At 43.6% G+C, this 24,134-nt stretch overlaps 1 protein-coding gene across 1 annotated transcript in view; it reads right to left on the minus strand.

Moving 5' to 3' along the window:
• The window catches only part of LOC144469789 (uncharacterized), a 113,143-nt gene extending 89,254 nt beyond the window's left edge, over positions 1–23,889 (minus strand). Inside the window, exon 1 of the mRNA XM_078180419.1 lies at positions 21,984–23,889. Coding sequence (XP_078036545.1) covers positions 21,984–22,578 — 595 coding nt within the window. The 5' untranslated portion in view covers positions 22,579–23,889. The remainder of the gene's footprint in view (positions 1–21,983) is intronic.
• Between the last annotated feature and the right edge of the window lie 245 nt (positions 23,890–24,134).

Below are 24,134 nucleotides of genomic sequence, written 5' to 3' on the forward strand. Positions count from 1 at the left end.
TTTTTGAAGAGCTAGAAACGCAATTGGGTCGGAACGAATTGGAGGACCGGAGCAGAAACGGAGTCGAAGAGATGAGGACACAACGCCGCGCCGCGGCGTAGAAAAAGAGCGCGAGCCGAGAAGAAAGAGAGTGGAATTTTCTTTGGACCGTATTGGAAGGGAAGGAAACGAGTTTAAATATGCCCGGGACTCGAATTGTTCACAGTTTTCCTGCTTTCGGCTAAAAATACTTTTCGACCACCGTATATATATATGAAAGAAACGATCGGATTGCGTAACTCGATTTATTATTGCAGTCGCTATAGTTATCGAAAACTGATGGTTACTCGAGCACTGTCGAGAAATCATAGTATCGACTGGAAAATTATGTTCGCTAATGTTATTTTATTTGCGGTATATATTTCTCGAAAATGGTATTTATAATATTAAAATGGTGTAATTATAATTATTTTAATAATACGATAAATATTAGGCGCATACAAAATTTATTATTTTCTTTTTTTTAACGAAGGGTAGAAGCTATAGGAATTTACAGAATAGAAACCAATAGACCTAATATTAACCCTTTGCGCCCTAATAATCCGAAGCATCTCTAAAAATTGTTATACCACGTCCTAAAATAATTCTAACATTATCAAAAGTTCTCCTACTTAAGACTACAATTTTTCTGAAAATTTAGTTTATATGTATATACTTCAATTTAACATAAAAACATCATATAAATCATACTGCAACAAATTGGCAAATAAAGCGATAGTAATTAGCGCAAGCAAACAAATAATTTTCCACTGAAGAACGACGCTCTCCTTATTAGTTTACGAAAGCGAGGCGTTTCTGATTTTTAACGAGCCTTATTATAACATTCGCCGCGAGTGGAGCACATAAATTAAATAAATAACTCGTCGCGGTATCTCCCGCGCGATCTGACCGGTCTTAAATTAAAAAAATTAGTGACCCGACGTTTTGACAGGTTCCGTAAACCACGGTGTTCATCAAGAGTACGTTTGCAACGTTGAACAAACAACGACCAATTAGGCTAAACACTCCGCTAATTAAACGTTCCCGTAGAAACGAGCGAACCGAGCCGCCATGGTGGTTTGGGATTTTCCAAAGGGTTTTTGAAAGTAAAATGAAACGGCGAGAGACGACCTCGGGTCCATTAATCTTGTCGCAAAGGAGAGGGAGGAGAGGGGGGATCGAGGAAGCTGTCGCCCGATCGGGGATCGATTGAACAATCTAACAATAATAACGCGAGGGTTGCCTCGGGTGGAACCAATTAATGTTTCCGGGAGCAAAACGCGCGGTGTCCGCCGACGAATACGTAATGCCGCGAAGGAAACGGGTTGCGCCGCTGAGGAATTAGCATGAAATCGCTGGAAAACATTTTCTAATAATATCCGCGCGATTATCAACGAGATCGGGCCGCGAAATGAATATGCATGCGGGGTGGGAGGGGAGTGGGGGGTTATGTACCGCCTGGTTGTTGTTCCACGGCATATCGAGGAGCTCGCGTGGAAACGGCTCGCGGCGAAGATAAGCCCGGCTACCCGTGAAAAAGTAAACGCGAATCGCGTGCGAAAAATACATCTCCCGCGCGCGGGAGCTGCCCCCTCCTCCTTCTCTGCTGGGCCCGGTCGAACGGGGAAGGGGGGGTAAGGCCCAAGCGACGCAACACGGAGAGGGAGAGTGAACGGCGATGAGGTTCGCGATTTTTTTGCAATAATCTGACTCGTCTACACGGCTGTAACGATGCTCCGTGCAAATTACCGCGCGCGCGCGCGCGCATTATACAATAACCGAGCGCGGAGGACAATTTAACACCGCATCAAAGTAACCAACTTGTATCTTCGTCTGCAAATTGGACGGGCCGCCGTTCCCTTCGGACTTCAATTCGCCGTGAGATCTGATCGCGGTTTAATTAGTGGACTGTGCATTTTTATGCAAGGCGAGTCGGGCGCAGTTTGCAAGGATTTCTTCGTGGATTCGTTGTTTGCTGCGGACGGTCGTTTAAAAATTCAATATCTCGGCGAGGAAAAATCGTACGGCCATTCGACAGTGATGGTTTTATGCGGGAAGGTGGATACTTTGGACTGGATTAGGTGCCGTTTGTTTAAAAAATTGCTGTGGATTTGGGTAATAGTTTGAAGTTGGGAAAGATTTTTATAGATGGATGAGAGAGATGATTAAGGTGTTAAGGATGCTCCTGTTGGAAATTTGGTATGTTTGGTAAGGAATTAGGTAGGTAAATCTTTGAGCATGGGTTGGAAAATATAGATTGCGCACTTTTAAATGACTTATTAAAATTGCAAGTACGATTATTTTTATTCAAGATATGGTTAGTTGAATTTAAGCTTATTTAGGCATAGATGCGAGGCTTTGATCAGGTGTGCTGGATTAAGTTCGTCTTTGAAGTGAGATATCTCAGTCAGAAAAAATCGTAGAACAACCAACGATCACTCATTTTCCCCAGCAAAGTAGTCATTTTCGACTGCCATAAGTGCAACATGTCCAAAAAATTTTCTGCCTTTCATACAATATTAATAAGTTCGACAATATCTCAGAATGTGAATAAATGAAATTATGAGATTATTAATGTTGTTCCTCTTTGCTAAAAGTAACTTAATTAAATCTTTGAGCACGCATCTGAAAGAATAGATCACACCCTTTCAAACGACGCTATTAAAACAGATCTACGATAATTTCTACCATAATTAGAATTATTTAAACCTCCACCCTCTTGATACATACAATTCCGATGCACTAAGGAACACCCCATCTTGGAAGCGCAATATCACAGTCAAAAAAAATCGTAGAACAACCAACCTTCACTCATTTTCCTCAGAAAAGTATCCACTTTCAACCTCGATACACGAAAGATATAAAAAAATTTTTTCCCTTTCTTATATCGTCGCAAAGTTCGTCAATATTCGAGTTCCCAAAGCGAGGCTAAAAAGGTAGCTAAAAAGGTAGATAAAATCCTAGTTCTCGCATTAAATCCTGTCAGAGTTTGGACGTCGGTTGGGCCCCATCGCTATCACGTGCGTGTCCCCGGCATTACAGAGGTCTCATTACGGGTAGCGCATTTCCTTTTCCGATCGACGGCGGCCCGAGAGAGCCGCGCAGCAAGGTCGTGCGTGTGCAGCTCTTCCCGCGGCGCGAATGACTCGTCTCCCCCGTGTTCGTCTCCCCGGGCATCGGCGCATTCGTCATCGAACGGCTAAGGTAGATCGTATCGATCGGAGTCGCGGGACAGGATAACGACGCCGCGCATAATTTGCATGTCCCCCGACACCGGTGTGTGTATGCGCGTGTGCGTGCGTGCGCGCCACGGCTAACGAAGAGTTATGGACGCGAACCCGGCCGCGCCGTTTCGTTGGAAAAACACTCGAGGCTGACAGAGATTGCGATCAGAAGCCTGGGCCCCGCGCGACACGCCTGACGCGCGTTTGACAACGTCCGGCTGGCCGGGACATCCGACGCCGCGATCCTCTCCTCCCGAAGGCCGGGGCCCACTGTCAGCCTGCTGACTAACTCGCGGCTTTTAGGGTTCTTTGCGAACCGATCGACCGGCTCGTGATTAGTTGCCAGGCGACGCGTCCTTTTTCGTAGCAGTTCCGACGCGCCTCTCTCGCTTCTTATATCGATGATGTCAAAGATTTTAACCCTTTGCATGCATTAACTATTTGACGTAATATTTTTGCACAGTTACCGAGATTAAGAATATTTTAATCATGTGATTTCTAAGATGGGACAGGAAATTGATGTTTATTCTGGGCCTAGTTTTATGTCAATGCTAAATATTAATTCGTTTGGGTTATTTAAGTAATATTTAATTATATTACTAGGATTTATTAATATTAAGTTATTTTAAAGATGTAGACACTTTTTTAAAAATTTTATCCTAATTTTATAGAAAAGAATAATATTTATATTTAATTAATTTAATTCAATCTTAGTAATCGAAATATCATTTATTATATTATAAAATATAATACTTTATATTATAAAACACTAAGTGCAGCGTCAGATAAGGGAATAAGAATGTATTAATATTAATTAAATTTTATATATAATATTCATTTTATATATTAAATTTGATATGCAATATTCATTTTACATATTAAATTTTATGCACGACATTTATAAAATTCTTTACAAGCCTCAACAAAGCACGCGACAATTTAACACAGTTCTCAGAAACAGAGACCATTTCCTGTATTTTCACAATGCACGCAGCAACGATTGTGGTCAAACACGTTTTCCATAAATTTTATTAATCATCCCGGTGGCTACCGTCTGACAGAGAGTAATTTATTTCCCCGAATCGCCAAAAATCGAGGCACCGTGACAGTTTAAACGAGCCGAGACGAAATGACAAGTTAACGAGGCTCGCATAAACGAATAAGAAGTAATTATAGTGGATTATGTTGATTGGTTCGGGAAAACCTGAAGAATTTGTACCGGCTCTTTAATGAACCATCGAATAATCAACGTCGACGACACTAATGTGACTAAGTTAAAAAATATAACTATCATTACCATAATTCCTTACTCGCATGATCTACGTCTGAAATCGCTATAGATTAACCCTTTCTCTACTGTATCCGCCGCGATAAAATTCGTAAAAATTGGCACTTGGCACACATTCAATTTTTCCATAAATATTTTCCTAGGCGTTAAATAAATAAAATAAAAATATGTGTTCGATAACACGTTTCTTTTTCCAAAAATTGTTAGTTGCAGCTTTAATGTTAAAAGGTATTTATATAAAATTCTATTAACCATACCAGTTGTCACATGTATGTATATATATACATCCAGCGTTTTTACCTAAAGGGTTAAGCTAGGACGATTTTATACTCAGACCATGCGAGTCAGAATGATGGTAATAATAATATTATATTATTTCGGACGAATATTAGTTATATTTTAACCCTTTGCACTCGAAGCTATTTGAACCCTAATTACGCTTACGAAATTGCATTTCCTAACTCACGCAACAACAGTTATACTTTCAAGAATTTATGAAACCTAATTTTGCGCAATATAAAAATAATTTTGGAACCAGACATAACCTAACAATTTTAGTGGTGCCTCGGAGTCACCACTCGGGTGCAAAGGGTTAAGTTAATAAATTCACCTAAAGTCGAAAAGCTACGCAAAACTGGATCAGAAAAGGGTTGAAGAGAGAGAGAGAGAGCGAGAGAGAGAGAGAGAGGGAGAGAGAGTGGGTTCCCTCAGCATCAAGGAGCAAGGACACGGCCGGCCCAGGTGCGACCGGACACGTGCAGGCGTGAAAACCCGCGTGGCACGTGGCCAGGACGAACCCTTCCCGGTTGAATGTTTAAAGAAAGCCGCAGGAAAGTTGGTCGCGTGTCGCGTCGGGGACGGTGATTTGTCGGCCTTGTTCCCTCCTTGTGTGTCGCTCGTCCTCGGGATCACCTCTATACACACGCTGCGGACGGGCCTACACTGTTGCGTCGCACGCGAAAAGGTGGCACGGTCGCGCGAGGGCTAAAGGGTTGCGCCGTGGCATACCTGCTCGCTGAAAGGAGCACGCGAGAGCGTCGGGCCGATCCGGGCCGGCAGAAAAAGAGAGAGAGAGAGAGAGAGACAGACAGAGAGACAGAGAAAGAGAGAGAGACAGAGACAGAGAAAGAGAAAGAGAGAGAGAGAGAGAGTAAGAGAGAAAAGGAGAACGAAAGAGAGTGAGAAAAAGAGAGAAAAGGACAAAGACAGAGTGAGAAGGAGAAAGAGAGAGAAGACGAACGAAAAAGAGAGAGAGTAAGAGAGAAAAGGAGAAAGAAAAAGAGAGAAAAGAACAAAGAGAAACGGAGAAAAGATGAAAGAAAAAGAGAGAAAGAGCGATCGCGAGAAAGAGAGAGGGAATGAGTTAAAGGGTGATAGAGGGAGAAAGAATGGAAAGGAGGCGGAGAAAGAGAGGAGATAGCCGCCACGTGACCCCGGCGCGGTCCTCCATTCCTTATTGGAATCCTCCTGGCCCAACCTGACCTATCCAAGGTGAGATTTATCCGGCGGCTTTACCTGCCACCAGCTACACACAACCGAGCCCCGCTATACTTTCCTTACTGTCTCTCTGCCTGCCTACCCGGGAATCCCCGCATTCCCATCCTCATTCCCCATTCTCGTGAACCGAGGGTCACGTAGAAGGAGCCCTCGCCGACACGGGGCACACATGTCCTGGGCCATGTAACAGGTGAGATTTCTTCGCCGACGGTAGACACCTACTCTCTGTTTGCCCCACGCAGGACTAGCTTCCACATATTTTTACTATCTACGATATTTTGACTTGTTGTCCGAGATATAAGTTAACAATCTTGAGGATTTTTAGTGAATTTTGGTTGGTACTTTTGACGTTATTGTAATTAAGTTGTAGAGAATGTGTAATGAAATAATTGTTGTAGGATGGTAGGAGGTTTGTGTTAGAACAGAGGGCTTTGTGTTAATTTTTTGATGTTTGTTCTTAGTGGGCGGTTCGTTGCAATGTGTTTAGGGAGACAGATTATTGTTTAAGTAATATTGCTTTTCGTAGTACTGTTATTTTGTTAATATTGTACTAGGATATTTTAGGAATCACTTGGGAGATATTTTAGGTACAGTAGGTGTTTTATTATTCATATATAAACAATTATAATAAACGTATTTATGTCATCATTATCATTATTATTATTATTATTATTATTATTACTATAATTATAATGACGTGATAGATTATTTATATCATTATTACTATTATCATAATTATTTGCTAAATTACGTACAAAACCATAGCAAAAGAATCAAAATGACACAATATCCCATCGCAGGTTCATCTAAAATCCCCCACGGTCCCGGAAGGCCCCGTGCATTTCTTCGATTACGTCACCGGCGGCAACGTGGCCACTGTTTTGCATTGTCCGCCCGGTTTCCGATTATAGACTATAAGCCGGCTTTCGAATTAAGGCCGCGCCGCGTCCGGAACCCGGCTGCGAAAACGCTCCGGGCTACAACGCTCTCGCCGAATCCCGTCCATTACGGGGCCGTTCGTTCGGAGGATGTTGGTTTTCTCCGGAGCCCAGCGGCCGGGAGTTAGGCTGACCGGCACGTGACTCGTAGGTGGCGGGCTTTATGGAAATCGGCGCCGAACGGTGGCGGATTTGCATTCGGAAATTGAAACACGGCCGTGGGACCGCGCCGAAACAATGAGAAATTAACGCGACGGATTGAACTACTTCGGACATGTCAGGCATTCTTCTCGCGCGGCTGACTTCAGAGGTGCAGTGTCTGGTTAATAAGGGCATTCGATACGGCGAGGATTTAGGTGTCAGACCTTGAAATTGGCGGAGGTGCGATAAATTGAAATTGGAGAATTGGAGGCGTTTTTTGGCGATGATGAGGTGGCTGATAATTTTGATGTTTGGTATGGAAATAATGCGTGATATTTGATCTAGAATTGATCTAAACTCGATCTAAGGTTTATCTAAATTTCATCTAGAATTTACCTAAGTTTTGTTTATTGAATTCTCGCTCTGAGAATAATTTATGCTAATAGCAAAGTGTCTGCAAGTTGTGAATTTATACATAGAAACAATACACGATATTCGATCTAAAATTGATCTAAATTCGATTTAGAATTGATCTAAATTCAATCTAGAATTTATCTAAATATTGTTTATGGAACTCTCGTTCTAAAAACCTAATTTTACTACGTTGATGCACCTAATGCAGTTTTAGGGTAATTTATGCTAACAGCATAATTATAATTGACCTAAACTCGACCTAAAAATTGATCTAAACTCGATCTAAAATCTCCTAAATTCAATCTAGAATTCACCTAAATTTTATAAAAATTCCAACTGCACCAATTGCAACAATTCCCCTCCGCCATATAAAACAAAAGAACCCAAAACCACAGCGATCATTTCCTATCCGCAATAAAAAAATCTTCGAATGCAAACAGTTCAAGCACCGATCATATATAACCTCAACAAACAAGCGCACACGACCGTACAACTCGTTGCATCGGTGCAATTAAAGTAGCTCGGCCGTAACAAAAAGTCTCGCGCATTTTTCAGCGATACCGATCGCAGAGACGCGCGAGCGGTTTTCCCCGGTTTTTCGTTAGCCGGGAGATCTCGCGCCGGTTGCCGGTCCCCGGAAACAGTCGAACAGTCGCGACGGTACATTATTCATACGAGTTTGCGTTCGCCTACGAAATTTACACGAACGCGAAGCGCGTGTTGGCCGAGAGACCGGGAGGCTTGTTTCCGGTCCCCGTCGTCCTTCGCGTCGCCGCGTCTCTTTATCTCTCGCGTGGCCAAGCCTTCGTTTCTCGGTTGACAGGCGAGATCGCCGATCGATAAACGGCCGTTCCCCGACGCCGAAAATAAATATACCATTTAACCCCTTGCGCTGCAATAACGAGTCGGACTCATGGCGAAGATTTCATGCTATTGTCGACCCGAAAATTGCTGCGGAAAAGCGACGCGATGAATTCGCGCGATTTGAATGCACTGAAGAATCGCATAGGAAACACCTTCTTTTAACCCTTTGCACTCGAAGCCATTTAAACTGTAAATCCGACATAATTTTCCTGGCTCATAGAATTTTTATTCTATGAAATAAAGTGCACTTTTTCGCGTTCGAAATTGATTCTTGCGACTTATAGCAACAGTTTCACTACTCGACAATTTTATCAATCTATTGTTATAAAAATTATGTTGAAACGTAATAGAATAATTCTAGTGGTGCTCCATAGTCACCATTCGAGTGCAAAGGGCTAAAATGCGATAAAGTTGCTGCATTTTTACGCGACCGGTGAGAACGGTGATCGAACTAGTTTCGACCTTTGTGCGCGCGCGCGTTTCGATCGTTAAGCAGGCGGTCTAGATAAAAAGTTGAAAGAACGGCCCGGCTTGAAAAGTCGAGATAGCCTAGTTGTAAAACAAGATAACGCATTTGATTGATTAAACTTTATTGAAGTTTACTACGCAGCTAATGTACCGATCCGCGGACCGCGATGCAATAAATGCGTACCTTGTAGTAAATAGTTCGCTCTCTTTATCTAGCGACTGGTTAAATACACTCGATCTATATAATTTCCTCGAGATGAGCCGCTAATCCTGATCATGCCGAAGAACGATGCAAAGGGAACCCAGCTGTTAAATAATTACGGCTAACAACTTTCTCATGATCGAAATCGCGGGATCATCGAAACTCTATCCACCGCGGCGTTCGCGCTGTTGTAACTTTGTTGTAAAAAGATAGACGACGACCTAACCTAGCTTATTTCGCAGAGGAAAGTCTCCCCTTTCACGTGACTATTAACATTATTGCCTTTACAAAAATATCTTCCTGCAATTTCTCTTTCTCTTTGAAGATTCCAGTCGACGCAGGTAATTTTCACAATTTAATATTTAAACTATTATAACTGTACGTAGAAAAGTAGTACGAAGATCTGGTCTAGCTTATCTTCAAGAGAGGAGTCTCTTCTTTTTATCTATGGCTTCTGCATTGTTCTTTAAAGTTTCTTATCTAATTTCTTCAATTTTTTTTATTTTTAAATATTTATTTCACTTTAGTCAATTCTTGTCCTATAACTACTCATCCTTAAAACTCTTATAACTCCGCGAAAAAAAATGGTATGACGATCCACCATAGCTCATTTTAAAGCGTAGACATTCCTCTTTAAGACCCCATAGGTTTCGGTTATCTAAAAAATTTATGCGCTGAGTTGTGATAGAAAAGGTGAGCACATCGCAGGAGCCGTGTTTAGCAGCGTTTTATGAATTAAAACTCGGTTGCAGGGCTTCGGCAATTCTTTTTGCTATTAAAATCGCTCCGTGCTCGAAGATTGGAGTCTCGTGCAACGTCGGTTTAAAGAATTGCACCGGCCCGGGTCGAGGGCTCATAACGCCGGAGCTGTTTCACCGGGCGGAATGGACGGCGGCCGATGAAAATGTTAAGTAAACGAAAGAAAGAAGACGGTCGAAAGAAGTTCCGGAGGGAGGCGACGGCGCTCCGGTACGAGGGAAACGACTTCGGGGAACTGTCGTCGGCACACGAAACTCGAAGATCACCGAAGATCATGGCCGAGGAGACGAAAAAAGAGCGGTCGGTACCGTGAGCACTCTCCACGAATCGGGTCGGGACCGTCTAATTTTCCGCACGCGAGTGATCCGACGGCGCTCGACCAGAGATCCAGTCCTTCTCTCCGAGCATCGCCGTTGAATATATCATCTAACAAGCAGCCATCATTGTCATTTCGATATTTGACAAGTGCATTAATTATTTTAATTGTTTATCGGTGTAATTGAAAAATCAGAGGCGATTAAAATCGTCGAATTATCCGAGAACGCGATGTTTTCGTTGCCATTGTTTCTCCTTTTTTCGGATGGTATATGAATTGTTTAAATAGTGAAGGGTGTAGGATTTTAAAGGGGGAATTATGCGCTTTAAAATGAGCTATGGTGGAGCAATATCTGCTTTTTTATTGCGAAGTAATAGCTGTTTGAAGAATGAGAATAGTTGTATGATGAAGATTGACTGATTACAGTGAAATGTGTTAATGAAAATTGAAGGAATCGGGGTTGACAAATTTTTTCGAAAATGGAAAACTTAGGAGTGTGAAAGAACAGGCTTTCCTTTTTAAAATGAGCTATGGTGGAACAGTATGCGATTTTTTATTGCGAAGTTATAGCTGTTTGAATAATGACTTGTAGGATAAAGATTGACTATCTACGTGACATACGTACAAAAAAATTGAAAAAACCGGGCTAAGAATTTTTTTCTAAAACAAAGGACCTAGGAAAATAAAAAAGCAAAGTTTCCCCTTTAAAATGAGGTATAATAAACCATCATTTGATTTTTTCTAACAAAGTTACAAGCGTTTGAAGAGTGATATCAGCAACACAATTTTCCAAAGCAAAACTTCTCCAATCTCCCAAACATTTTAGAAACAATCTACCTTTATTTAAAAATAAAAAGCACAATCCTTGTGCATTATAAATATACTAAACAACATAAAAAATAATTAAAAACCATACTAACCATTTTAAACAAATTATATCAAAACAGTATACTATACAAATCAGCGGCTTTGATCAAAGTCGCGCAAAGGGCGTGAAAGTCGCGAAGAGCCGAGCTACAGAAAAATTCGAAGGGCCGAACGGAAGGGCGGAGGTCACGTACGGGACACAGTCGGTCGGAATCAATATGGAGAACGCTGGCCAAGAAAATTATTGTTATCACGCCGCGGGGGCAGCGCTGTTCCGCCGCGGAAACGTCGTCTTCTTCGCCACGGACCCGCGATAGAGATTGCTCGGGCATAGAATCTAATTATGTGATAAACATTGTTGCACGGTACACCTGCCTGTAAATAACATAGAATCAAACGCGTATCACGTTACACCGTAATACACGAGCAGGTCCAAAGGGCGAGAGAATAAGAGAGAGAAAGAGAGAGAGAGAGAGAGAGAGGGAACAGGTCTACGGGTCCCGTTCCACCACAATCGGCCATCTCCGATACGTAAGCCGTCTCCCCCACCCCCTCTCGTCCCCACCCCCATGCTGCGCGTGTTCCTTGCCAGGATTAATTATATTCTACCATATTGAACATTATATTAGCACGACGAAAAGAAGGCAGGCTGGTTCAACGGCTAATTATACCGCTCTCGGATGAATAATCCGCGTAACATGCCAACGAACCCGCATTCCTACCCCTTGCATCGCCCGCCACCACCATAGAAATAACGAAACCAGGGGGAAACGTTTCCGCAACCCTTTTTACGTGTGTTCGAGAAAGCAGAGGTCTGGATATTGCGTCCGATTTAATGTTTATCCACGGTTTTGTTAGCAAAGAATTAACCTCTCGAATTAGTTTCGAGAAAGACTTGTTTAACTTGTATTAAAACTTGTTTTAATAGGGTTGTTTTGTTGCTCAGGCTGATTACAGGCGATCGAAATATTTTATTAGGGCTTTTATAGGTTCAGTATGAAGTGAGGATAATATTTGGGTAATGCAATTATTTAGGTATACTGGAATATTAATTTTTATGTTGATTAAAGTCTTGGGTAACAAGTTTGAGGTTAGGTGATCTTTGAGAATTTTTTCGGAGGATACTATTGGTGGTATCGATATGAACTCTTTTGGGTGTGATAGAGACGACTTTTAGCTATGAGAATATATTTTTTCTAGTACCATTTGTTTATTTATTCATCGCGCAGACGGCGATTATATAGAACCTGTACATTATAGAAATGGCAAATAATTTGTAAATATTGCTGAATTGAAAAATATATTTCAAATCAATAGGAATTATTATAAAACTCTATTAAATAGAGAGAAGAAACCAGAAAATATTAAATATGAAATTTCATTCGTTGTTTTATTACTCCACAAAATTTTTAATTAAATATGCCCTTATTTTATCCGACCACGTGTCCTCCTCCATTCTTTCCAAATAAAACTGACGAAATGCAATTCTGTTTCATTTCTATATATTTTTAAATACTCACGGAATTGCTTGCAGCTCGCGAAAATGTATAAAATATTAATTCCAAACAAACAAAAATTACGTAAACTTGGAAACGTGCTATCTTTTCGTCCCGCGTTATGTACACGCAGCTCGGTTTCACAAACGAGTCGGATCCTCGGCCTCGGAACGCGAACTTCGCTGCACAGGTAGAACACGGTAATCTCGCCGATTCGCGCACATCAACCGAAGATTCCGCGTTATCAAGCGTGACTCAAGCCCTCGGCAAATGCATAAAATCCGTGGGCTGTCGATAAGCCTTCACCAGAAATAATTCGAAGCCGAAGTCGTCGTTGCTCTCGACGGAAATTGCTAGAAACGCGACAGTCCATTTCTGAGTCATTCGATGGCTAGTCATTCGATTTTCGATTCGATGACGACGTTATAAGTCAAGTTACAAGCCCTATCTCTATTTCTCTCGTTCTCTTTTGAGAAGGAGAAGGTGGAGGGGGGTCTTTGTGTTATCTAGGAGAATCATCATCAGGATTATTAAGGAGAATCGTCATCAGGAAAAATCACCTTTAAGAAGAATCGTTATTAAGGAGAATCGTCATCAAGAAAAATCGTCATTAAGAAAAATCATCATCAAGGAGAATCGTTTTCAAGAAGAATCATCATCAAGAAGAATCGTCATCAAAGAGAATCATCATCGAGGAGAATAGTCATGAAGAAGAATCGTCATCAAGAAAAATCATCACCAACTAGAATCGTCATCAAGAAAAATCGTCATCAAGGAGAATTATCTTTAACAAGAATCTCCATCAAAGAAAATCATCATTAAGATAAATCATCATCATCAAGAAAAATCATCATCATCATCAAGGAAAATCATCATGAAGAAGAATCATGATGAAGAAGAATCGTCATCAAGAAAAATCATATTGAAGAAGAATCATCATCATGAAGAATCGTCATCAAGAAAGATCGTCATCAAGAACAGCTGCCATCGAAGAAAATCGTCCTCAACAAGAACCATCACCGAACCCACCCGTCATCGACCCAACCTAAAATATTAATCGTCCGAATATTTGGACGGGGAACGCCGCGTCGCGATAACAAAACGTGTGACAGGTGAATAACAACGTTCGTGAACGGGGAGAGGCGATGGTTACATAAGGCATTTATCTGGAGCACTCGTGGTTTCGCTCGGAGACCGAGTGAAAAAGAAGGAGAAAAGAGGAGAAAGAGCCGGGTGAAAAAAAAGAAAAAAGAATGCCGGATTTTTCGTGGTATCTGCGCGCTGGCCGCACCATCGAGAACAACCTGATCACGCGCGCCGCGCTTACGTGGAATATTTATTCAAACAAGCCTTAGAAGGCAACGGCTTATCGACAGATACGATATCGGGGCAGCCTTTTTCTCGCAACGCCAACACCGGCCATGGTTCTCCGTGTTTGCCTGTTGCGGCATTTTTCGAAATTAGTGCAATTATGTAGACGCGAGCGAGCGAGCGCGCGCGTGCGCGCGGACAGCTCTCGAGAGCTTCGAGAAACGGATCGCGACGATTAAATCGATAATACGGAAATCAAAGATAATTTCTTTTCGACACGCTTTTCCTGGATACACGCGATTAGCGATACTCGACCAGGATTACGCGGTTTTATCGGGCGAGAATGAACGTCTGCAATTTCGCTGCGTTTACGAATATTATTTATTATATGCTATATATTCGCTCTCAATATACTATATGTTCGCTCTCGTTCTTCTTTTTTTTCTGGTTATTCTTTAGAGTTATTCTGGATGGTTTTCCATTCGACAGCCTAATGAAAATTAACTAAAGCATTTTTAGATAAATCAGCGAAATTAACACGTATTTAATAACGTCCTAACTACAGTAATTATCGATGCATACGAGCTTCGAGCATTAGGGTTGTTTTCACCCCTTTGCCACGAACTTCGACAACCACCGTGGCAAAGAAGAAACACAGCCAGTTGTTCTTATGGGACAAGCATTCCCATAAAGCAAAGACTTTCCCCTTATTCGAAGATAAAAACAATTTAACAACAATTAAATTTAATTTTCGGTCGAATTTTCACGCGAACATTTCTTTCTTTTGTTAATTACCGTTCTCGCAACTGAACAGCGTGACTCAACTACAATTATAACGATTCGAATATTTTATACACGCGTCTTTTTAAGGTGCCACGTTCGCGCTTGATTATTCGTTCCCATGATTATTATTAATTCCGTCTGGTTACTCCGCGGAGACCGCGTTACCGAGCGTTATCAGGGCAATTTCGTGTTTGCGCTGCACTTTTATTGAAACTAATAAAGATCCGGCTGTTTAGAATCAGATAATGCCAGGCCGGCCGTATCGTTTTAATTACGATCATTCTTATTTTCGCGGTATCGCGACGCACATTCACGTAAGCGAGCGCGCACACGTACGACCGTCACCGCGATAATAAACACACCGGCAGATAACTCGGCGCATCGCGCAGATATAAATACAATAATATTTAGCCGTTTTTTTTTTTAAACGTTTTACGAAATGATCTGCGATTTATCGGCGACGAGACGCGCGCGCCAATTTTTCGAAGCCCGTGCTGTCCACGTGACGGCGGTCCTAAACACGAGCCGATCATACTAATCGAATATATGTACAATTTCTTCGAACGATAATTAAAATATTTTCTGACTTAGATATTTCGAAATTCTTGTATTAAATTTATATATATACATATATATTGCAGTAGCCTTTCAATTACGTTATATATTTATATATATATGTATCGAATCAAGAATTTTCTAACATTATTCCAACATATTTACTTAATATTATTTGATATTTATTAATTTGTTTAGCACTACATTCACGAGGTAGTGACAGAGCAACTTTGTCATTATTATCTTGTAGAACTAACGATAAGGCATTTATTCTGATTTTTAACCAGTGCTATTTTAGCATTTATCACAGATAACATATTCCATGAAGTAAATAAGTTAAATTAAAATATTATTTCCCACTATTTTAACCCTTAAACTTGGTATTGTAGTGAGAATAATAATAGAGCAAAATAACAAATTAATTCTAATTTTTAACGAGTGCTATTTTAGCATTTATCGCGGATGACATATTCCATGAAATAAATAACTTAAAATATTATTTCCTGCTATTTTAACCCATAAACCTAATATCTAGCTAATATAAATAATAATAGAGCATCAGAAATTTCACTAAAAATTGTAAAGGCAATCGGTGACCGCATATCAATAAATCATTTCTGATGTTCGCAACGTAGCGATCGTATCGCGCGTGACGATTCGTTCATTATCGGGACCCGGGATTGATCATCGCGCTCCTCGCCGTCATCGCTCGAAAAACCATCGAAAATCTGTGCTCGAAGACGGCCCAGCGTCGTGACTCACGCCGTTTAATAAAGCGCAAATCATTGACACACTTTTGATCGACATCGAGCGTAGATACGACACAGATTCGCGCCGCGATAAAACCGATCGCCCGCGAGCAACGCTCAATTAACCCGGGCAAGAGTGAATCGTATACGTTTCCACGGAGCCGACGTTATCGCCGGCTGATAACCGGCTTGTGGAACATGTTACGGTTTATGGAAAATCGTGCGACACCTCGATATATCGTAATTGATACACCGGCTAATTAACTGTGCGACGCGTCACAATACGCGCGGCAACGATCTTATCGGCCGTGCGTGGTTTTCGACGGTGATTTACCACGCCGTCGAATAATTAATCGAAAGGTGATCTAAACTGGTGATTAATATGACTTTAATTTGTTTCAGGATAGTTTTCAATACGCTCTACAAAGCGTAGTTAATAATATTACATTGAAGTGTATTGAAGAAGCTTTTACTGTTAGTATAAATTTAATAACTAATGTAGATTACTTGGAAGATATCTGAAAGTTTACTTTTTAAATAATATTAAAAAGCAGCCTTTTTTAATTATAAAAATTTAAAAATTATCCAGAAAGTAAAGTAAGAGTGTATAAAATTATTAAATTAAAGTGAATAAAGATATCTCACACTCCTTTTTTTAAACAATATTCAAAGCAAGCGAGGTGTTTATATTATTTAAAATTCGTTGGAATTGTTTAAGAGAGGAATAGAAGCATTGTTTTATTACCAGAACAAAAATTTAAAAATTATCCAGAAAGTATAGTAATAGTGTTTAGAATTATTATATTAAAGCGAACCACTTGCAGTCAAAGATATCTGACAGTCCTCCATTTAAACAATATTAAAAACAAACACTTGCTACTACTAAAAATCTAACAATAATGCAGAAATTACAAGAACAATGTCTCAAATTATTAAATGAAAATCATCTATAATCAACGCCTGAATATTCTCTATAAAATATTAATAAACCTCTCCATAAATCTGTCCAAATAAAATCAGCAAAAATATATATATCTAACAGTATATATTTTCTTGCTGTGTAATTAATATCACACTGTATATTATATTCATTTCACGATGTTTAAAATAGTAGAAGAAGAGTAGTAGCGCAATTGTCGAGTCATCCTTCCGCCGCTTACAAACCGCGCTTCGCCCTTAACTCTTTGTGGCACGGTGGGATTAAAAATGTCCCACCTTTCTGACATACGATAATGCATAGTAGGACAATTTAAAACCCACCACATAACATTACAATAGCTGCATTTTTGCTCTGTTCATTACTAAACTCACATAACACAATGGGACTACTCAAGTCTCGTTGTATAACAAATTCAGTTGAATTATTACGTATGTATGCTTTCAATTAAAAAACACCAATATTGTTTAACTAAAAACGCTGTAAAATTTCCGTGCCACACGGGTCTGTTCATTTTCTGAAATCCTGTGTCTGAAAGAGTTAACCGGTTAAATTCGCGGCGGAAATTTTAGTCGGTCAAACGGCGGCGCGACGACGAAACGCGCGGCGGATTTATCCGCGCGGTATTTCGTTATCGTTCCTCGGTAATCGACGGTAAAAAGTGGGGAACGGGAAACGCGCGGGGAGGGGCGAGGCGGGGCCGAGTACGCAGGAAAAAGGGAATTTCGCGTTCCCGTCGTAAAACGCGCGCGCCCGCCGCGGAATCGGCGTCCGCGTTATTTGCGTATGGAAGCGCGCGCCCAGCGTTAACGTGTCCCGAGCCGCCGGCCGTGGCTTATTCCGTAATCGAGGCCGCCGCCCGTAGGGGCGTGAACGCAACGAAAAAAGATCATGGGAAAACGGTCGGCCGAGAACGCGTTTATTTAAATGTTTCCGAGCCGAGCACCGTAAAGTTCGCGAACGAGGAAACGCGAGGGTTTACTGCTTTCCGAGATGCTTCTGCCGATGTCGCGATACCGGCGACGTTCCGACCGCCCCCCTTCCTGACGGCGACGCTCGTTTTGTCAGGGAATCATTAATGGACTGTCGGAATCAGTATGGGACTAGGATTAATTATTCGATTATTGGATATATTAGGATTGACGGAAATGTTATTACCTTGCTGGAATCGGTGTTGGATTTAAGAGAAGCTTCATTTGGTTATGAGAAGTGCGAGTGGATGAAATATAATTAGGGGACGTTGTTGAAATAATTTGGAGACGTGTTTATATTGTATAAAATTCGTTGGAATTGTTTAAGAGAGAAATAGAAGCATTGTTAGATAGTCAGAGACATTATTAAACTGCCAGGAATATTATTGGGTTGCGAGGGACGTTATTAGATTATGAAAATATGAATGGACGACACATAATAAGGGGACACTGTTGAAACAATTTGACAGCATGGCTAGATTATTTAAAACTCGTTGGAATTGTTAAAGGGAGAAATAGGATCGTTATTAGATTACCAGAGTCATTATTAGATTGCCAGAATCATTATTAGATTGCCAGAAACAAATTCAGCATCGACAAATTCAGCGCCTGCAAATTCAGCGCCTTCATATTCAGCGCCTTCAAATTCAGCGCCTTCAAATTCAGCGCCTTCAAATTCAGCGTCGAAGCGTCGAAGCAAAGTATGAAGGATCGCGGCCCGGAGCAAATCGACCGCGCTATCATCCGGCAAAATGGGAGATCATAGTGCCAAGGCAACGGTGTCGAATAGATGCGACGAAGAAGCACGGGTCTCGCCGGTTTCAGGTAGAGAGCAGCCCCCGCGTCAGATCGCGGGGGCCCCCGGTGTTGCACGCGCGCGAGCTCTCTCGATCACAATGGAACGAATGCACAATGCAACCATTCCCGGAGCAACAATAGGCGACCGGCAAGGTAGCGCGCGCGCGCTCGCGCGGGGGTGGCTGGGATCGCCCGCGCCGCATTGACAGCTGACGGATCGAGCACGGTTTTTCCCCCGAAAAACGCACGCCGTGTTCGATCGTGTTTCGTGTTTCCCCGCGGACAAATACCGGCATGACGCACCGTTCGTATTGTTTCTGCGAGCTCCGGTTTCCTAGGCGAGCGCCAACTTTTCTGGTAAATAGTTCGGGGACCCGATGCCACGACCCCTTTTGCCGCCACTTTGACAGCGGGTTTGGTTAAAAGTCGCGGCTGTGTTTGGACGTCGGAGAGACGAGTCATTGGATATGCCGAGGCGAGTCGATTTCGTGGATTTTTGAGGAGGCTGGGTCGATGACAAGATCACGGATTTTACGTGTTTGTTGCTGTTTGTTTTTGTTAATAAAAATATTGGCGATGTGGTATCTTTTGTATAAATAATGGGGTAGTAGGCGAGAGAATTGAGATGAGCAGAGTAGAATTATTTTAAGTGTAGAAAAGAGCCGGTGTAGTAAAAGATAAATCAAGGATTATTCTGTGTTTAATATAATTAATAGTAAATAACTTATTTGTTATTTGAAATATTTATAGAATCGGTTAAATATAAAATTGAGAGGACGTTAGAGCAATTTTTGAGAATATTGTCAAATTGTGTTCAACTTTCTGTATTTATTACAGGGGCAAGTCATTTATGTTTCTTATAATTGGCTTAAAGAATTTTTATTTTGCGTAAAATTCGTAGTTTAGTAATTATCTTAGAATATAGGAATATTTTTGTGTTATATATGATTTACTGAAATTATTGAAACAAGAAGACAGTTTTTACTGGGTATTTCAAGTTATCAGTGACAGTAGCATTAAAATAGGTTCATTGTTGTCCTAATTCTAGTATAATAAACATTCTACTATTGCACAGAAAATTATTAGCTATACTACTATTATTATATTTTCCACAATAGTAGTTTATCTACAAAAATTCAGGCTACCATTCACAGTAGCCACAAGGTACATCTAACAATGAATTCAATAAACATTAATACAAAATTGAGTGAAAATAATATCTGATTTACACTATCATTCTATCATTATATCATGAACAATATTTATTATGCAGCAAAATCCGCGCACTATGTAATCTAAACTGTGCAGTCTACATGAGAATAAACTGTGCATCTTTATGCAAATTCCGATGCCCTAAATTGTTTCTAACTGCAACGATTATCAAACTGTTAATCTTCAGACAATTTTCAATAGCTTGAATTCATGATAAATTAAACGATCAACAAATTCTGAACGAAACAATCAAACAGTAGGTATCTCCAAATTCCGACACTTTAAGCGCAAATAAAACAATCAACTACGAATCTACGCAAATTTTGCAATCTATTACGAATGAAAAAGTCATTTAAGAGTAACTCTTTATGCTAACACCTTTTGATAGGTTAATATTTAAAAGATAACTCCGCGCTGTCATTTACAAATATCCTTACAAAATACAGAAATGACACAAGCGCGTATAAATGACAAGTGCATATTGATTTACATTTTCACAGACACTTTATTCGCTTTTCCACCCTTTGCAATCGTGTATCTACTCTCTACCAACGGAACTATACATCTTGTTCTTATTTTTAGATAAAATTAAAACATATTATTGCCTTACACATATCTAAACTTGAAAACCGAATTAATAAATGTCATTTTTCGCATATTATATTTTACTATAACTCCAAAGAATATTAAAAGCCACCAGCACAACTCCTACGCACAAACTATACTACAAAGGGTTACGAAATAGTATTCAACCCCTTGCCACCCCAATACTGCAAGTAACACTGAAATCTGACAGCTGCATCCTCCACAAGCAAACGCCAATTTACGAACAGAAACCGTATTCCAGGATCGCGCAAAATATGCTACACCGAAGCAGACATTTCATCTCTGAAATATCAAGCATTGTCCTCCGACTTTCCTTCTGCCTTTCCGAGATCGGTTCGCGCAGGGTCACACTAATAACGCGAAAAGGGAGTCGGACCGAAGACGGGAAAAAATTGCAGAATTCTTCGGCCGTGTTCGCTCGGCTCGCTCGCCAAATAAGACAGGCGTGCTCGAGAGGCCAAAGATATTCACCAGCGTGTTCGTATCGCTAAAAAAATGTCAAGGAATCGGTGAATAAGAGCCGGCGATTTCGAGCGCGGCTTTTCCGCGCGACCCGCGGGTCGCCGCATTCGCGCGAGTTCGCGGAAACTCGTCGAGCGACGAAACGCCGGTGCGCTTTAGAAATCGGCGTCGATATTTGCCGAGCGCCGCCTCGCTACCCGATCGAGCCGAACCGGCGCGAGTTTCACGTCTTTCTCACGTCTTTCTTGCAGCTCTCGCGCTATAATTGCATTTCCATATCGCACGAAGGTTTTGCGCAAGGGAGCCGAACACCACGCAATCCAGTTCGCGAAACCGCGGCATTTGCATTGTCCGCTCGATCGGCCGTTTAACACGGTCGTCGTCGTCGGCGGCAGGGAAAGGCGCATCGACGAATCCGGTAGCGTCGCGCGGGATCAATCAGTCAGAACGGGTTGCGTCACAGGTGTCCCGACGATCGCGAAACGGCGGAACGAAAATAACGTTGCGAAAGCCCCGCTCGAAACTGTCCGAGAACCAGAGGACGATGATAGTATCAAGACGGCGTGACTCAGGAACGGGCACCGGTGCCGATATCGGTACGCCCGAAAGCATTAAATCGTAATTAAACGATCGAGGGTAACGAGCGCGGAGAGGAATCGCCGATAAACCTGTTCCGCGGCGGATCCGATGGAAGCTCCTATGGAAAATTGGAGCGGCTCGCTGATCGATCGGCTTATCGCTTGATAAGACCATTCAAACAGACGTCAGGCTCAATTCGGAGGAATCTCTCTTTCTCGAGAGAGCGCGCGAGAACGAAAGAAAAAGAGAGAGTAAGAGAGAGATAAATACGACTGCACCGTATAGGATCGCGTTATCGGCCGCTCCTAAATCCACTCGCGGGTTCGATCAGTCCCGCGGAACGAGTCGAACTCCGTCCGAACTAATTACAGCCCCGGCCGATTGCCTCTCAATCCGTCTACGATTGTACAATAGGTTGCGTCAGCGTTTATCTCGTCGCGGCGACGCGACAACGGCAGACGGTGCCGCGCGTCGCCGTCTCGCGTCCTAAGGTAGGAAAATCGCGCGGCAGGTGTCTCGGGGACTCACCGTTCTCGGCGCAACGGAGGGGCCCGGTGGGACTGCCGCCGGTGGATACACCCTCGTCCTCGCTGCTGCTGGTGCTCGCGTCGCTGGGGCTGTAGCTTCTCCTGCTGGCTGCGCCGCGGAGCACCTTCTGCCCGGCGACGGTTCCGTTGTTGTTGTCGTGCATCCTGCTCTGCAGCCTCTCGTGTATAGTCCTCGCCCTGGAGTGCACTCGCTGCTGCTGCATCGAGCCCACGGAGAAGTCCAACGGCTGGTCGATCTCCGATTGCATCTGCTGCCTCTGCCCGCAGACCGAGACCAGACTCTGCTGCTGGGTCTGTCCGATCACCGGCTGCCCGATCACCGGCTGCCCGATCACGGCCTGCCCGATCGGCGACACTTGCTGCGCGTCCTGGTGCACCGTTCCGGGCGTGCTCCACCACTGGTGTCCGCCTTGGATCGATCTCCAGGCCTCGATGGTGTTGTTGTTCGTCGGGCTGGTCTGCTTCTGCTTCTGCTGTTGTTGCTGCATCTGCTGCGTCTGCTGTTGCTGCTGAGCCATCGCAACCTCCACCAGGTTGTTGTTCTCCAGCAGATGCATGCTGGGCGTCTGGGTCATCGACGACGGCAACGCGAACAGCGAGGCTGCCACCGAGGGCGGGCTCGGCTCCTGACGTTGCCGGTGGCCGGAATGATGCTGCTGGCGATGCTGATGCTGATGCTGATGCTGGTGTTGCTGCTGCTGTTGGTGCTGATGCGAGCTGGACGGTAGCACCACCGGAGGCGGAATCTGCCGGACGGTCCGCGTGGCCTCGGCGACCCACCGGCGCACCGCCTCGCTGTCTAAACCCGCCAGCCCTGCGGACTTTCCCTTCGACTGACCTCCGGGCGATGATAAACCCTTGTCGGGTATCAGGCCGGGTAGCGCGAGGACCCCGGTGCCCGCCACCGCGACCCTGGGTCCCTGGACGCCCCCGTAAGCAGCCAACGCCGCGAGATCCAACGTGGTCGCCTGCTGCGCCCCTTTCTCACTACCGAAAAATCTATGTGCCCCTCTCTCGCTCGCCTCTCTTCCGGTTTCCGTTCACCGGACCGACGACGACCGAGAGTCTCTGTTCCCCGGAGCCTCGTCTCTGTTATCCCACGACGACACAGTACGATTCTTCATCAACTCACTTTATCACTAACAACCCGCACAGACGTCCGGACGACACGTAAATCCCAGTTCACCGAATATCGAGAGCTCTCACTATCCCTATAGTCAGCACACCGGACGTGTTCTCTATGTGGTTCACCTGGTCACCGGGCCTTCCTCTTTCGCACGTGTCAACTATAGAACATTCGGCACCGACGAACACGACGACGACGACGACAACAACAACAGCGACGACGACGACGACGACGGCGACGGCGACGGTGTGCCAGCGTTGTCTCTCTCACCTGTCATCGAGCGGCCCGGTCAGCCATCGACGAACTCGCGGCCAGTGTCGTCGGCTAGGTGTTCCGCGCGCGCTACCATCGCCCGTCAACTGTCAGAATATCGCGGACTCCCATGGGGGGCACCGTTCGCGGGAGCACTGTGCGCGGCTGACACTCTCGGGCCTCTTGGCGAACGGAAGCGCACGTGCGGCACCCGGTTCCGTCTCGGACGGCGACAGGGGGTGACAGGATGCGTGCGTGTGCCGCGGCTACCCCCTCAAGCGGATTCGGCGAGCCGAGGAGGGGGTGAAACAGAGAGAGAGAGAAAAAGAAAGAGAGAGAGAGAGAAAGAGAGAGAAAGTCGGAGAACGAGAGATAGAGAAAAAGAAAGAGAGAGAGAGAGAGAGAAAGAGGGAGAGAGAGAGAGAGAGAAGAGACCGGGTATATTCGTTATCGCAGGCACACGAGCGTCCGCGACGAGCTACGACGGTGGCAGCTACGGCTGCGACGGCTGGTACGGCGGTCAGATGCTGTCGCGTGCATGTGTGCAGCTACACTAGAGGGCCCACGTACGCCCGGTCGGCCTCCTACCGGCCACCGAGAACGCGGACGAGTACGCGGACCCTGCTCTGCCCGAGGTGGGGGAGTCCGTTCCGTGGTGGGAACGAGACGAGACGACCGGTGCACGGGGCCGCGGGTGCCCGCGAGCGACAGAGACGCCCGCACACGCTCGCAGAGCGCCGCTCCTAGAACGCC

The sequence above is a fragment of the Augochlora pura genome, chromosome 5 (genome assembly GCF_028453695.1).
Source record: "Augochlora pura isolate Apur16 chromosome 5, APUR_v2.2.1, whole genome shotgun sequence".
Classification (NCBI taxonomy): domain Eukaryota; kingdom Metazoa; phylum Arthropoda; class Insecta; order Hymenoptera; family Halictidae; genus Augochlora; species Augochlora pura.